Below are 15,953 nucleotides of genomic sequence, written 5' to 3' on the forward strand. Positions count from 1 at the left end.
GACCACCTGGTATGTACCGAAGGACCGGTACTGGGTGCCTTAGTCCTGGGACCCAGAAACAGGATGGAGAGGCAGAAGGTTTGGACAAGCCAGACCAGATTCGGAAAGAAAAAAAAAGGGCAGGGGAAGGAGATGGGAGGGGGGAAAGGAACAGGTAGTGTTCCCACAGGCTTCAGAACAGGTATAATCAACAAGGGTTACCTAAACTGGTCAGATGCAGGGTCCAAAGAGCATAAGACCACCACAGAGCCCACACTTTGAGGAAGTTGAAGTTGGAATCATGTAGCATGCTCGTCATCTTTTCGTTAACCATTAGGGTTGGCAGAATGCTCTTCACCTCTGCAAACGTAACACAGGGCTTTTTCCAGGTTCAGGCTATTGCGTGTTTTTGCAGCTATAAATAGGTAGGTTGCTAGTTTATGTTGGTAAGAAAATAGAACTCTGATTGGGCAGTGCAGGAGCACAAGTTTAGCATCTTTAAAGATGGGTATTTGAAACAGAGTGAACAGGAGCCCAAAGAACCTACACCAAAATTCCACGTGGCGAGGGCAGGACCACCATATATGGACCTCATCCCCGTGTTGATCACACCCCCTAAAGCATCTGTCACTATAGGACGGGTTCCAGTTCGCTATTCAGGCTGGAACTCGATACCAGCAGAGGAGGACCTTGTATGCTGCCTCCAAAGTGATAGTGTTGAAGGAACATTTTGCTATGAGAGACCAGGCTTTGCTCCAGACCTCAGGGTTGATGGGGGATGCTAAATCTTGTTCCCATCTGGACATATAAGAGGAGGATGTAGGGTGCCAACAGCATTTAGGGAAGACTAGATCGCAAAGATGGTTCTCAGACAGCCGTTTTCTGGAATAGATAAGAAGACTTGCGTCTAAGAGAGGTTATCCAATGGCAGAGCTAAGCATAATGGAAGAATTCCGAGGGGAGGTGCTTCGTGGGTCTCCTGGATTACAGGCCAGGAGGGAAAGACATGAGACATGACAAAGTAACGGACTTGTAAAAATCCATGAGCAGGCCACCATGAGAATGCGCTCAGTTCAAAACCCGGCCAGAACACGGGGTTGTTCAAGAGCGGACGAAGGAGCAGAAACGGGGGCATGAGATTGCCCGAGTAACTGAACGAGTCCCAGAATCTTAAGCTAGTTGTCATTGGGGGGCTCACTTCACCATTGCTCGGTGGATCGGACACCTTTTTTATCATTAGAGCCCATAGTCTGAAAGATAGGGTGGGTTTCTCAGATTTGCGTAGACTGCCACGTGAGCTTTTGTTCACATGTGTTGTTCACATGCTGGTAAGTTCAGGTGGATGCTCAAGACTTCTCTGATGCCAGGTTTGGGTGTAAGGTGTTACAAGCTGCTCGGAGACTGAGCCTTTTTTTACCTTGTTGATTATGTGCTCCAGTTTTTGTTGTTTGCTGTGTTGCTGACCCCTCACTTGGACTGCTTTTGGATGTCCCGGGCATAATGATTTTATAAAGCCCTTGTCCTGTACATAGGATCAATAAAAGGATTTTTAACTTGCCTGTAAAATCAGCTTTTTTTTTTTTTTTTTTTTTTTTTTTTTTTTTTTTTTTTTTTTTTAGTACTGTATAGGACACCGGATCTTTATGATCTTCCTACTGATTGCTGCAAAACTGAGACTAGCTGTGGAGTGGTATAGGGGATTTCCCTGCATCCTCCTTTTTTGCCATTGTCCAATCACCTGAACATAACTGCTTACAACCCAGTCATAATGATTTAACAAAACCTGTGTCTTGTACTGTTTTTTGGGCTGCTGTGCAGAATTGTTTGTGTGTAGCACTTGCAAGAAAATAAAAAGAACAGATGCTTGCTTTTAAAGGGTTTGTTAACCCACATGTCTTACTTTATATAATCTGCTCATTCTGCTAGGGATATGTCCCACTGTGTGTGCGTGTTGTATAAAAAAAAAGCCGTATATACCTTATTTGTGAGCGCTGATTTGCGGTCACGTGACGCGCTGTATCTCTCCTCTCCAAGTCTGACAGATGCAGCAGGAGGGGACGAGATTCCCCCGCTGACAGTCTAGAGGGGAGGAGGAGAGCCAGGGAGAGGCAGCACGTCAGGTAACCGCTGATCAGTGCTCACAAATAAGGTGTGTACGGCTTTTTTTTTTTTTTTTTATATACAACACACACACACAGGGAGACCTATCCTTAGAAGACTGAGCAGATTATTTAACGTAAGACATGTCATTACAGCAGGAGGGAGGGGTAGCCCTGACACACGAACAGACAGGCAGGAAGGGAGGGGGACGCGAGCAGAGGAAGAGACAGCAGGGCTGCAGGTGACGGAGGCACGTAAACTGACCACGGTGTCAGGGATCAGGAGCCAGGATTACCGTGGTCCGTTTACAGAGGGGAGGGGAGAAACTGGCAGGATCAGCCAGGTTTTTTAGGTGTTACAGGGGTCCAAAGGACACAGCACAAGCACTGTGTCATATAACATGCTTTAAAGGAGCAGGATCAATTTTGTTTGGGTTAACATATGCTTTAAGTGTATCTGCATTCAATCCTATGGAAAGTTTTTACTTCAGTGGAGTATGAACTCCTATTGGAAAATCACAATGCATGCGCAATATACACTAACACCATTTATATCAAGTATAGACTTGCATCTTCAAGATAATATCTTGTAATGAATGTAAGTAAAAAAATCCTAACCCTCCTTTTGTGTCTTAATTTGTAGCAGTATTCTCAGTGTCTGCACTTCAGATAGTGTGTAACAAGGTTATGTCTGCAAATGAGTGTGCTTTTAGTCCTTTACAATTTTGTAGATATGAGGACTGGAAGAAAAAGTACAAGATTGATGACCAGGACTCTGAGGAAGATGAAGGGATACAGACAGGAAGAACACATAGGAAGGGAAGAGGTAAGTGTTCAGCACTAGTAGACATTCAGGTATATACTTGAGAGTAGATTTCATGATACTGTACGGAAAATGAAAATGTTACAAAAATGTATAGGCAACTTAGCTATTCTGTTAGGTATTGTGTTTGTTACAAGGCTAGCTACTGTAGGAGAACAATGTGACCTGTCATATGCAGCTTCTCCCGGATAGACAAAAATGTGCTTACCAGATTCCGTGGACCTCTGCAAGCAGAGGTCAAACTCACATGTATCCCCACAGGGATGATGGTAATTCCTGGTGCCGTCTCACAAATCCTCTATGGAGTCTGATGTTACAGCCGTCCAGCAGGGAGATGTCTGGAATCTTGATGGCCAGGCCAGCAGAGATGTGTACCAGATGGGTACTAACCACTTCAATGAATAAGAAAAATGGGAACACAATCTAAGTGCACTCTGTATAATGTATAATTTATTTATACAGCGCTCCCAAAACGCCCCTGCCCATTGCAATGAATGGGCAGCGCTTCGCAACATGGGTGTTTTTAACCCCATCTTTGGGGTTAAAAGCGCCCCGCTGGCGGCTGAAAAGCACAGCTATAACGAGTGGTGCTTTACCGCTAACGCACAGGGGCGGCCCCAGTGTGAACGGGCTCTAACACCCTCTGTTAGGTCAAATGGATATCAAGAAAGACAAAAACAACATTCCATAGCTCAACTCCCCAACCAGTCTGCCAACCGACCAAATTAACCTGTTCAACAGTCTGCGTTAAAAACAGGGGTTTAGTTAGCACGCATTTGCCTTTAAGGGGGATTGGGCTGCCTCCAGGCCCACCTGCCCCTCATCTATCCATTGAATACATGTGCTTCCATTGTGGAGATGCTTATAAATTCAGTAGCGTTAGGACTGCAAGCATACACAGGATGCTGTGAAGAGGCCTTGCAGCTTACGCATGCATTTGCGAGTAATTACTAACTAAACCCCTGTTTTTAACGCAGACTGTTGGACAGTTTAATTTGGTCGGTTGGTGAGCTGAGCTATGGAATGTTCTGTTTTTGTCTTTCATGTGTTTGCCCTTCAATGTGCTCCTTGCTGTGAAGGCCAGTTATAGGTGGGGGCAGGGGCCATTTGTTACAAATGGATATCAAACTTGAAGTCTTTTGAATGGATACTTAAATAATTGCTGTTGCCATGTTTGCACCCTTACTAACTGTCTTCACGTTTGTAGAGTAATTTGGAATCCAAGTGTAAAAAAAAAAAAAATATATACGGAAATGTGCTACTGTGTAACCCTTGTGCATTGTCAACAGGTGGACGTGGTGGCTCTCGAAGCTTGCCCCGTACAGAGGCATCAGGCCCCCGTGGCAAGATCCGCTCTGAGCTGCGCACCAAACAGCAGATTCTCAAGCAGAGAAGATTACAGGATAAGCAGCGTTTCTTACAAAGTGGTGGAATGAAAAAGCTGAAAAATAAAACAAAGCAGAGAGTACAGGAAATGAGGAAAACTGCTTTTGGTAGAGGGAAGAGCAATGGATTTAAGAAAGGAAAGATGAAGAAAAGATCTTGACACTTCCAAGCAGATAGATGAGCACTTGCCGGGTAATTTAGAACACCACATGGCTCATTTGGAATAAATGTACTTGCTGTGCAAAGGAACACTACATTGGTCTGTATTGGACAGGCATTTAATGGGTTCCTGATTCAAGGCTTGAACAGTTTCAACTTTGCTCAAATAGACAGAAGCTTGGCAAATTTACCTTCAGAGTAAGAAGATTTATTTATCTTTTGGATAAAAGCAGTCTTCATTCTTTTGTGTCCACTGAGGGAAGGAGGCCAAACACCCAAGACTGCATTGCAGATACTTCTACATCTGGACAGCAAACATAAGAACACATGGCTATTGCAAATGGTTTTTGAACCTTATTAAATACATTGGCTAGATTTTCCGAGTTTTTGTGATGTTTATTCTGTTATTTCCAAATGGTATTACCAGAATACCATAACATGCTGGGATTACTGTTTACTTTCCATAGTGTTAGTTCATCAAATTTATACATTTGATAGTTTTATCTGCTAAACCATCACTTGAATAAGGAACATTTTTTAAATACATTTTAATGATAGCGGTTACATAAAAATTTCCTTGTGTTGTAAATAGACTTGTTTACAGTGGATGGCTTTTTTTCCCCCTTTTGGCCTACCTCAACCTGACTATGATTACTCATTGCTCTCCAAGCCCTATGCCAAAGACAGCATGGTTTCAATGCATTGCACTCATGATGGATAACGACACCGAAACAGTTGTAAGCAATTGGAAAGGAGTTGCTCTCTATTACACTGTATTTTTACTTTAAATGTGGAGATCTGAATTATTTTAGTGCAGTGGAGAAAAGGAATGATTTGCATGGCTCTGCCCATTGTCCTTTTGTAAAGGATTAGCTTCCAGTTCGGATTTGTTAGGACTAGTCAAATACCATCTACTTTAAGGCCTTATGCACACTGGACGTTTTTCTAATGCTTCCAAACTCCTTTCCTCCTGGCAGAAAAAAACACTTGACACTTGTAAACTTGTGTAATGCATTTAGGTGCTTGAAGCGTTTGGGCTTTAAGTAATTTCATTGGCCATAATAATTTATTCTGGCTAGTGAAATTAACGCTCAAGGCCTAACTACGCCTGGTGCGCAAGTGCGTTTACACGTTTTTAGGCACGTCAAGCGTTTTTTTGGTCAAAACTACTGGACGCCTAGGCTGTGTGTGTTTTTATTTATTTATTTTTGCCTCAAAACTCCTCCAAATGCCTGCACGCATAGGCTAACAGGCAGGGGTGTTTAGCAGCAAAAAATGTCAAACGCCCCGGGAGCTGGAGCTACAGCTGATAAAAAGCCCTGGGTGCGAGGGCCACATGAAATAGCCTGGCAGGCCGTATTCTCCCTGAGGGCCTTGTATTTGATACATGCGCTTTTAGCATATTTGTCTTTTTCTTTGCCTTGGGTTTAAAACCGTGTTCTAGCATATTTGTCTTTTCTTGGAAATGTATTTCCATGTTTGCAGTCAATTTGGGATAATGCCTACTTTATATTTGTTACATGTTCCCATTCACATAGCATAACTTTAACCACTTTAAGCAGCCAAATCCTCCGGTCTTTATGTCCAGGCCATTTTTTGTGATACGGCGCTGCGCCGCATTAACTGATAATTGCGCGGTCATGCGACGCTGTACCCAAACAAAATTGATGTCCTTTTTTTCCCCACAAATAGAGCATTCTTTTGGTGATATTTGATCATCTCTGCGGTTTTTATTTTTTGCGCAATAAAAAAATAAGAGTGACAATTTAGAAAAAACTATTTTTAACTTTTTGCTATAATCTCCCCAAAATGTTTTATAAAAAACAAATTTCTTCTTCAGTTTAGGCCAATATATATTCTTCTACATATATTGATTGGTTTGCGCAAAAGTTATAGCGTCTACAAACTATGGGAAAGCTTTATGGCTTTTTTCTTTTACTAGTAATGGCGGTGATCTGCGATTTTTAGCGATTCTGCGACATTGCAGCGGCAGATCGGACACTTGACACATTCTGGGACCATTGACATTTATACAGCAATCAGTGCTATAAAAACGCACTGATTTACTGTATAAATGTCACTGGCAGGGAAGAGGTTAACACTAGGGGGGCAATCAAGGGGTTAAATGCGTTCCCTAGTTAGTGTTTCTAACTGTAAGGGGATAGAACTGACTGGGGGAGGAGACATATAGTTTGTTCCTACTTAGTAGGAACAAACTATATGTCTCCTTTTCCCTGACAGAACAGGGATTTGTGTGTTTTACACACAAATCCCTGTTCCTGCTCTTGTGCACACGATCGCCGACAGGCCACACGCATCACGTTCCACGCCGTGCAGCGGGTGTGCGCCTGCTATCGCCCTTAAAGATACAGACGTACCCATACAGTGATTTGCGGTAACGAACTTCTTTGCCAATGTATATATTGGCGTGAGCCGGTCGGCAAGTGGTTAAAAATTGCAACTTGCCATTTTAAGATGCTCTTTTTTTGGAAACTTCAGCACTGAAAAATCTTAATCTCTTTGTTTATGAGGAGGCTAGGGAGCTGTGTTTGCCATAACTAATGCTAGATCACCCGGGGAGATTTTTTTTAGTTCAACCAAGCTGGCTAAACAAAACAAAATATGACAGATCACTGTACTAACACAAAACGATGTTAGTACAGTGATCTCCCCTGCTGAACTATTGTGTTCTGACAACCCCCCCCCCATTAGAACACATTGACCAGCGCTCACAGCCATTGGCTTTCCATTGCTTGCCCATTTGATAAGTCGGTCATTAGACCGCCTCCTGTTCAACAGGCTGCTGTACACACTGACCAAATATCAGCCAGTTTCTGTTGAACCGCCCAATACCGGATTATATTCAGCCCATGTGTACCAGCATTAAACCTGTATGTACTGTGCTTACAGATCTCAATAATTGTAACCTGCATTTGAACACTATATGTCCTAACAAAGGGTTTAAAGATCTATAAGCTGGGCTTCTACATTGTATGCTAAAAAAATCAACCCTACTGTGTTTCCCCTACAAACGGCAAAAAAGCTATTCATTTTAGAAGGGAATTTTCCCTAGAGCATAGTGAAAGAGGTGAAGTTCTGCTGACTTCTGTCATCCAACCATGTGCAAGCAAAACAAAAGAGTCTAAGACAAAACCAGTCAGACTGTCAAACCCACAGAAGCACAGAGCATAACACGGGAGCCAGGACAGCACATCCAGAAACAGACAGGAGACCAGTCTTTACCTGGCAGGACTGAAGAGAGAGAGAGAAGCCCTCTCAACTGCAGACCTCCAAGATCATTTATGCCGTTGCATGGCGTCTGGCCGTTACCAGATGCTGCCCATCTCCCCGCCCCCTGTGACATCATTCACGGCTGATCTCAGACTGACAATAAAACCAGGAGAGCAGTGCAGCGAGCTGCTAATGTCACAGAAAAGTCACATATACAAGACAGGAAAAAAATCCCCAAGGGAGAGGTAATGAAGACATTTCAGAGCTTTTATAATACTACACCTGTACAACGTCAATGCTGTTTAACCGCTTCCCGCCTGCCGGCCGTCATATGACGTCCTTGACTTTGTGCAGTGATGTCTGTAACTGCAGGCATCATTCAGATATATTTTTTTTTTTTTTTCAGCCAGCGATTCTCTTCACCATAAGAATGATCATAGCGGCTGTGCAGCCACTTGATCGTTCTTACGGTCGGCGAGAGGGGACGCCGCCTCCCTCCGGTACTTCTCCAGGCTCGCTGCCATCGGCCCTGGATGCTGACCATAGAGATTTTCGGCAGACCAGATGGTTCCTGGAGTCTCTATGATAGTTCGGAGGCCCAGCCTCTGAATTCCAAAAAATGGCACCGCTTCAGCTGGGAAGCTGAGAAGGTTGTTTTTTGTTTTGTTTTTTTTTTGTTTTTTTTATTTCAGGCTTCCTAGCCTAGAGGTGAGATGTGGGGACTCACACTGTAAAGAGGACCTGTCATGCTTATTAGTGTGTGAAATAATTAGGAGTGGTAGCTGATCTTAGTATAGGTGTATAATAGCAGACCAGAGGAATTATACTATATTAATCATGTATAATAATTATTGCTGGTAGCAATACCACTACTAAATGCATCAATCCTAATTTTGCACATGTGGTAAATACCGAGTGGATAGATCACAAGATAATAAACAAATTAATTTTTTGGGGAATTGACTTTAATGTAATGTAATATCATATTATTTTAGGATATTTAGCTCAGATAATTACTGCATTTGCCATATTTAATTGTAGTCAATGGAAATTTAATTATCAAATGCAATACTGTCTATAAAACACAAATATTGCATGTGATAAACGCTAGTGAATTTAACCCCAGGAAGTGTTTTTGCAGAATTACCAGGTGAAAATAAAATTTAAAAAAAACTAATACTGTATATATTTTTTTTGTTTGTTTTTGGGTTTCATTTAAAAAGGAGACAGAAAATCTAAAAGCCACCAGCAGATGGCACTACAGATTCTGTTTCTTTTTTTTTTTTTTTTTGTAAAAGACAATCCATTTTCATATAGATGCAAAAAAATGATATTTTGACAGCCATTTGTTTTTTTAGAAAACGGCTATTTACATTTCATTTCATGAAATTAATCAAATGTGTTTAAAACCTTTGAGCCTTGGCTGGTAAAATTAAATTACTGTTTGGACATACTGTAAGGCGCAAAATCATTTTCAACATAGTGACAGCTGTGCGCACCAGAACAATTAAGCCCTGTTGCTCCTAAATTAAAAAAGAAGAGATAAATGCAGTTCAGTTGTCTTAAGGTGTAGCTCTAACCAGTATTTTAAAATGATTCTAAACTCTAAAGGTTTTTTTTTTTTTTTTTTACTATAATGCATTACCTACATTAAGGTAAAAAAATCTTCCACTATCTGTTCCCCCTCATTAACACTTTGGTCTTCTGTCCTCTCTCCTTTCTCCCTGCTCTCGCAGGCTTTGCTGAGTGCAGCAGGAGCCATTGGTCCCTGCTGCTGTCAGTCAAATCCTGTGAGGAGAGAGTGTAGGGTGTTTGTGTGTGTCTAGACCAGCCTTTTTCAGCCTGGATGCCTTGACAAAACGCCTAAAAAGATGGATGAAACCTGCCTTTTAGTTACACAAAGCCACAGGTCTTCATTGTTCACCATTATGACCTTCTATCCGCCGGCATGTTAACAACCAATGACCCTCCCCTGCCCCTCTCTGTCAGCACTGGGGTCACATTAGCTGAGTGATGTAGAAAAACTGAGGGAGAAGAGAAACATTGGATTACTAGTCAGTACCAGTGTGCAAAACTGTATTGGATTTGGAAGAATAAATCACCTCTAACGTTGGGTGTCCTACGTGTGTGGATGTTAATGTATTATGTAAAACTATTAGAATATTTTTTTTACATTTTAGAATGTGGAGGCTTGAGATTATCCATAATTTTAAAGGGTGCCTTGACTGAAAAAAGATTAAGAAACACTGGTCTAGAGGAGGAGAGGAGAGCGCTGGCAGTGGACCCCAGGCGAGGCGCAATACCCTTGCACAGAGCAGGTAAGTATAATTTTTTTTTTTTTTTAAATTTAAAAAGAGTAAAAGGGTTAAAACCCTCGTCAGTATTTTTTGCCATCTATGTCCCATTGGGGAGATTTCCTTTCACTTGCTGTCCCATAGCCAAAACAGGAAGTGAGAGAAAATCTCTCCAAAAGTGAATAAATCACTTGTTGTCACCAGGGCAACCTAAATTAGTGTCCCCATTAGAAAATTTTCCCTCTATTACTGTTCTGATGTCAGCCCAAAATTTGGGATTTTCTTATGTTCATATGTACAAATAGAGAGGGTGAATCTCTGGTGCACGAACATAAACCTGAGAGGGTTTCTAATCTTTCTCCACTCATTAAAAAAAAAAGTTTTCTTTTAGTGACCTGTACCTCCTGTCCCAAAGACACAACAGGAAGTAGTGGAAATTTTACCCAAAATTAAGGAAATCCTCTTATCAGTTGTCACTTTCAATTTGAACATATGTTCAAATTGAAACGTTTCCTCTCACCGAAGGTCACCAGGACAAATGGAGAGGGTGAATCAGCCAAAGACATCATCTAACAAAAAGGTATTGACCCCTCGTCTCTCTAAATCTAAAACTGTAAAAACAAATTTTGAGTACAGACACTTTAAAGTGTTCACCTTTCCCAAAAAAAAACTGCCTATGCAGATAAGGGGTGTCTGTAGATAAAACACAAACTGCAGTTTTAAATAAAGTTGAATAATGACCTAGCTATACCTGTAGGCCATTTACATACTTCACGAAGCCTGACCTGAAAACTCCCAGGACGTTTCTACGCAAGGTCCAGCTGTTAAAGTTCACCATCACAGGAGGGAGCTTTCAAACTTTGAGCTCAGAGCTACTGCACCAGGGGGTAGAAAGCGCATGTGAGGGGGTTTGAATCAGAGAAAGAGTTCACTCCTGCGATGGTTAAGGTGAACAGTATAGCTGCGCCTTGCATAGCAATGTCCTAGCAACTTCCTGTGAGTTTTCAGCTCCGGCTTCATGAGATACGTAAATGGCATTATTATGTTTTGGTCAAAGCTGCACAGTTTGCTTTCAACTACAGCCTCCCCTTATCTGTATGGGCAGTTTTTTTTGGTAAATGTAAACTAACCTTTTAACATATAAAAATTTTTGTATGTCATATTTTATTATATATACACTTACATACACACAGATAAAAACATACACATTGTGTAACTCAATCTAGATTATTCTAAATCCACAGTCCTCTGTAATTTCCTGGTCATTACTTCATTTATTATTGTGCTGCTCTGAAGAATGCCAATGCTGCATTTTCAGGAAGTACATAATAATAAGCAATGGGTGATGCAGAAAAAGGCATGGTGAACTCGAGTTCTGCACGAGTAACTTTTGCACACAGTCAGTTTGCAGTAGACATAGCTGGTGTCTGTGGGTTTATTTCGGCCTTCTTTAGATCCTTATAAATGGCATCAAGGTCCGCAAAGCAGATCTTAATCTAAATGTACAAGAAAATAATGTTAGTATTAATTGGACATGGCAATGACATTGCTTAGGATTACAAAGGGCATATAGCAACTGGTGGTGCTTTAAGGCTACCTTCAAACGACGAATATCTGTGCCCAGTAAGACTCGGTAGACATTGCTTGGACACACTGTGCGCAGATATGTGCTCTGTACAAATCAATGGCAGTTGCCACTGCTATTCACATGTAGCCACTCATTCAAGCAGTTACATGCAAATGGAGCTTACGACTGACCCTGGACTCAGCCAATGTGCGTCCAGGGCCGACGTTTCTGTGGCCACACACAAACTGGCTACAGGTAAAAGGCCAATTTGCATTCCACCATACCACAGAGTGTTTCTGCGTCCAGGAATGGTGTTTATCCACCTCTGAACGCAGTAAAATAGCTGCAGACATTAGCCGTATGAATGTAGCCCTAGCTAGATGTATGGTAATACTAGGCATTATGGAAAATAACTTGTTCTATGTGAGAAAACAGGAGTACTAATGAAGTTAGAATATGTTCACTTTGAAAAGAGAATTTTTACGTAGTGAATGAGGTGAAGCTATGCTGATTTCAAACATCCAATCATGTGCAAGCAAAGTGAACATGTTCTGCTTCTAGTAAAACAACTCCCATAACAACTGTATCATCTTAGTGTGGAAAGGACTGATAATGTCAGATATACAGCATTTTTTGTAAGGCACACACAGAATGATAAACTCTCATGTGACCCTAGCATTTAGCTTAATTTCAGCCTAGCTTTTAAATATAAAACACGACTGTCAAATGCTAAAACAAACATCATGGCTGCTTTTTAGAAGTTTTATACAGCTAGGGGTTAAAACTGAGCACATTTCACACTAGCAAACACATAATTATAAAAATCTTTCATTTGATAAAAACCCTAGGGGGTGGGGCATTCACTTACAAGCTTGCCACAGAGAAATGGTGTATTTTCTCTATTTAAAAAGGGTTATGTGAAAACATTTCCCAGGGAGGTTTGTGATAAGTGTGTAGTTGATATGGCAATTAAGTGATTAAAGCAGTAGTTGGTTGTTCCAGCTATATTGGTGAGTCCAGTCTAGGAGTTTCCATTCCTTTAGTATCTGCTGCGTTTCCAGACCAGACCTTAGTTTATCCTTGGATCTGCAGCCAGGAAATGTCTGATCACATATTACTCTCTGGTACAGAACTACCCTTGTCCCAGGCCCAAGGGTCTGCACCAAATCTGACAACTGCATCAATAGTACAGTGCTTTGAAAAAGTATTCATAACCCTTGGAAATTTCCACATCTTGTCATGTTACAACCAAAAACGTAAATGTACTTTATTGGGATTTCATGTGATAGACCAACACAAAGTGGCACATAATTGTGAAGTGAAAGGAAAATGATAAATGCTTCAAGATTTTTTTTAAAAATAAAATATCTGAAAAGTGTGGTATGCATTTGCATTCCGCCTCCTTTACTCTGATACCCCTAACTAAAATCTAGTGGAACCAATTGCTTTTGGAAGTCACCTAATTAGTAAAATAGAGTCCACCTGTGTATAATTTAAACTAAGTATAAATACAGCTGTTCTGTAAAGCCCTCAGAGGTTTGTTAGAGAACCTTAGTGAACAAACAGCATCACGAAGGCCAATGAACACACCAGACAGGTCAGGGATAAAGTTGAGGAGAAGTTTAAAGCAGGGTTAGGTTCTAAAAAAAAATATCCCAAACTCTGAACATCTCACGGAGCACGGTTCAATTCATCATCTGAAAATTGAAAGAGTATGGCACAGCTGCAAACCTACCGAGACATGGCCATACACCTAAACTGAAAGGCCGGGCAAGGAGAGCATTATTCAGAGAAGCAACCAAGAGGCTCATGGTAACTCTGGAGGAGCTGCACAAATCCACAGCTCAGGTGGGAGAATCTGTCCACAGGACAACTATTAGCTGTACACTCCACAAATCTGGCCTTTACGGTAGCGTGGCAAGAAGAAAGCCATTTGTTGAACATAAGAAGTCCCGTTTACAGTTTGTGAGAAGCCATGTGGGGAACATGGCAAACATGTGGAAGAAGGTGCTCTGGTCAGATGAGACCAAAATTGAACTTTTTGGCCTAAAATCAAAATGCTGTGTGTGGCAGAAAACTAACCCACATCACCCTGAAACATGGTGGTGGCAGCATCATGTTGTGGGGATGCTTTTCTTCAGCAGGGACAGAGAAGCTGGTCAGAGTTGATAAGAAGATGGATGGAGCCAAATACAGGGCAAACTTAAAAGAATACCTGTTATGCCGCGTACACACAAGCAGACTTTTCGACCGTGTGTGGGCTCCATCGGACCTGCAGCGGACTTTTTCGGTCCAAATCTGACGGACTTTAGATTTGGAACATGTTTCAAATCTTTCCGATGGACTCGAGTCCGGTCAAAAAATCCGCTTGTCTGTATGCTAGTCCGACGGACTAAAACCCACGCTAGGGCAGCTATTGGCTACTGGCTATCAACTTCCTTATTTTAGTCCGGTCGTACGTCATCACATACGAATCCGTCGGACTTTGGTGTGTAGGCAAATCCATTCGTTCAAAAGTCCGTCAAGTCCGTCGGAAAGACCATCGGACCAGTCCGGTCGAAAAGTCCACCCGTGTGTACGCAGCATAAGAGTCTGCAAAAGACTTGAGGCTGGGCCAGAGGTTCACCTTCCAGCAGGACAATGTCCCTAAACATACAGCCAGAGCTACAATGGAATGGTTTAGAATGGCCCAGTCAAAGTCCAGACTTAAATCCAACTGAGAATCTGTGGCAAGACTTGAAAATTGCTGTTCACAGATGCTCTCCATCCAATCTGACAGAGCTTGAGCTATTTTGCAAAGAACAATAGGCAAAAATTTCACTCTCCAGATGTGCAAACCTGGTAGAGACATACCCAAAAAGACTTGCACCTGTAACTGCAGCGAAAGGTGGTTCTACAAAGTATTGACTCAGGGGGCTGAATACAAATGCATGCCACACTTTTCAGATATTTATTTGTAAAAAATGTTGAACACCATTTATCCTTTTCCTTACACTTCACAATTATGTGCCACTTTGTGTTGGTCTATCACATAAAATCCCAATAAAATACATTTACATTTTTGGTTGTAACATCACAAAATGTGGAAAATTTCAAGGGGTACAGTATGAATACTCTTTCAAGTAGGGATGCACCGAAATTTCTCCCCTCTCTTCTCCCCTCCCTCCTCAACGAGGCAGCTGAAAGGCAGAAAGCAAAACAGTGCTCTATGGAGGAAAGCTGTCAGCACACCGCGATAAGGAGCTAAGCTTCACAGAGCGGACTCACTGTTTCTAACAGTATGTCAAACAACAAGTCCTGCACTCTTAACCCCCACGGCGCTGCACATTGATAATGCTCCTCCCGCTGATCATAACGACAAGCCGCTCCTTAACGCGGTGTGCTGACAGCTTTCCTCCATAGATAGAGCACTGTTCTTGGCTTTGCCTTGCTAACACTGCCCTGTCCTGATCCTGTCTGACATACTAAGGCAGGCTGCATGATAGGCACTGGTAGGCTGCTGGGCACTGGTAAGGTACAGGCAGGCTGCAAATTATGGGCACTGGTAGGCTGCATTTGATGGACACTGCTGAGGCTGCATTGATCTCCTGTACCACGTCTGCAGTCTGACCATCTCCTGTACCATGTCTGCAGTCTCTGACCATCTCCTGTTGTATGTCTGCAGTCTCTGACCATCTCCTGTTGTATGTCTGCAGTCTCTGACCATCTCCTGTTGTATGTCTGCAGTCTCTGACCATCTCCTGTACCATGTCTGCAGTCTCTGACCATCTCCTGTACCATGTCTGCAGTCTCTGACCATCTCCTGTACCATGTCTGCAGTCTCTGACCATCTCCTGTACCATGTCTGCAGTCTCTGACCATCTCCTGTACCATGTCTGCAGTCTCTGACCATCTCCTGTACCATGTCTGCAGTCTCTGACCATCTCCTGTACCATGTCTGCAGTCTCTGACCATCTCCTGTACCATGTCTGCAGTCTCTGACCATCTCCTGTACCATGTCTGCAGTCTCTGACCATCTCCTGTACCATGTCTGCAGTCTCTGACCATCTCCTGTACCATGTCTGCAGTCTCTGACCATCTCCTGTACCATGTCTGCAGTCTCTGACCATCTCCTGTACCATGTCTGCAGTCTCTGACCATCTCCTGTACCATGTCTGCAGTCTCTGACCATCTCCTGTACCATGTCTGCAGTCTCTGACCATCTCCTGTACCATGTCTGCAGTCTCTGACCATCTCCTGTACCATGTCTGCAGTCTCTGACCATCTCCTGTACCATGTCTGCAGTCTCTGACCATCTCCTGTACCATGTCTGCAGTCTCTGACCATCTCCTGTACCATGTCTGCAGTCTCTGACCATCTCCTGTACCATGTCTGCAGTCTCTGACCATCTCCTGTTGTATGTCTGCAGTCTCTGA

General features: G+C 42.4%; 2 protein-coding genes across 2 annotated transcripts in view; one reads left to right on the top strand and one right to left on the bottom strand.

Annotated features, from left to right (window-relative positions):
- The window catches only part of DDX54 (DEAD-box helicase 54), a 32,560-nt gene extending 27,739 nt beyond the window's left edge, over positions 1-4,821 (top strand). The window contains exons 19-20 of the mRNA XM_073630406.1: positions 2,810-2,904; positions 4,191-4,821. Of these exons, the coding sequence (XP_073486507.1) occupies positions 2,810-2,904; positions 4,191-4,447 (352 nt within the window). The 3' untranslated portion in view covers positions 4,448-4,821. The remainder of the gene's footprint in view (positions 1-2,809; positions 2,905-4,190) is intronic.
- The window catches only part of CFAP73 (cilia and flagella associated protein 73), a 46,639-nt gene continuing 35,239 nt past the window's right edge, over positions 4,554-15,953 (bottom strand). Inside the window, exon 7 of the mRNA XM_073630420.1 lies at positions 4,554-11,467. Coding sequence (XP_073486521.1) covers positions 11,372-11,467 — 96 coding nt within the window. The 3' untranslated portion in view covers positions 4,554-11,371. The remainder of the gene's footprint in view (positions 11,468-15,953) is intronic.

This window comes from Aquarana catesbeiana, linkage group LG01 (genome assembly GCF_042186555.1).
Source record: "Aquarana catesbeiana isolate 2022-GZ linkage group LG01, ASM4218655v1, whole genome shotgun sequence".
Classification (NCBI taxonomy): domain Eukaryota; kingdom Metazoa; phylum Chordata; class Amphibia; order Anura; family Ranidae; genus Aquarana; species Aquarana catesbeiana.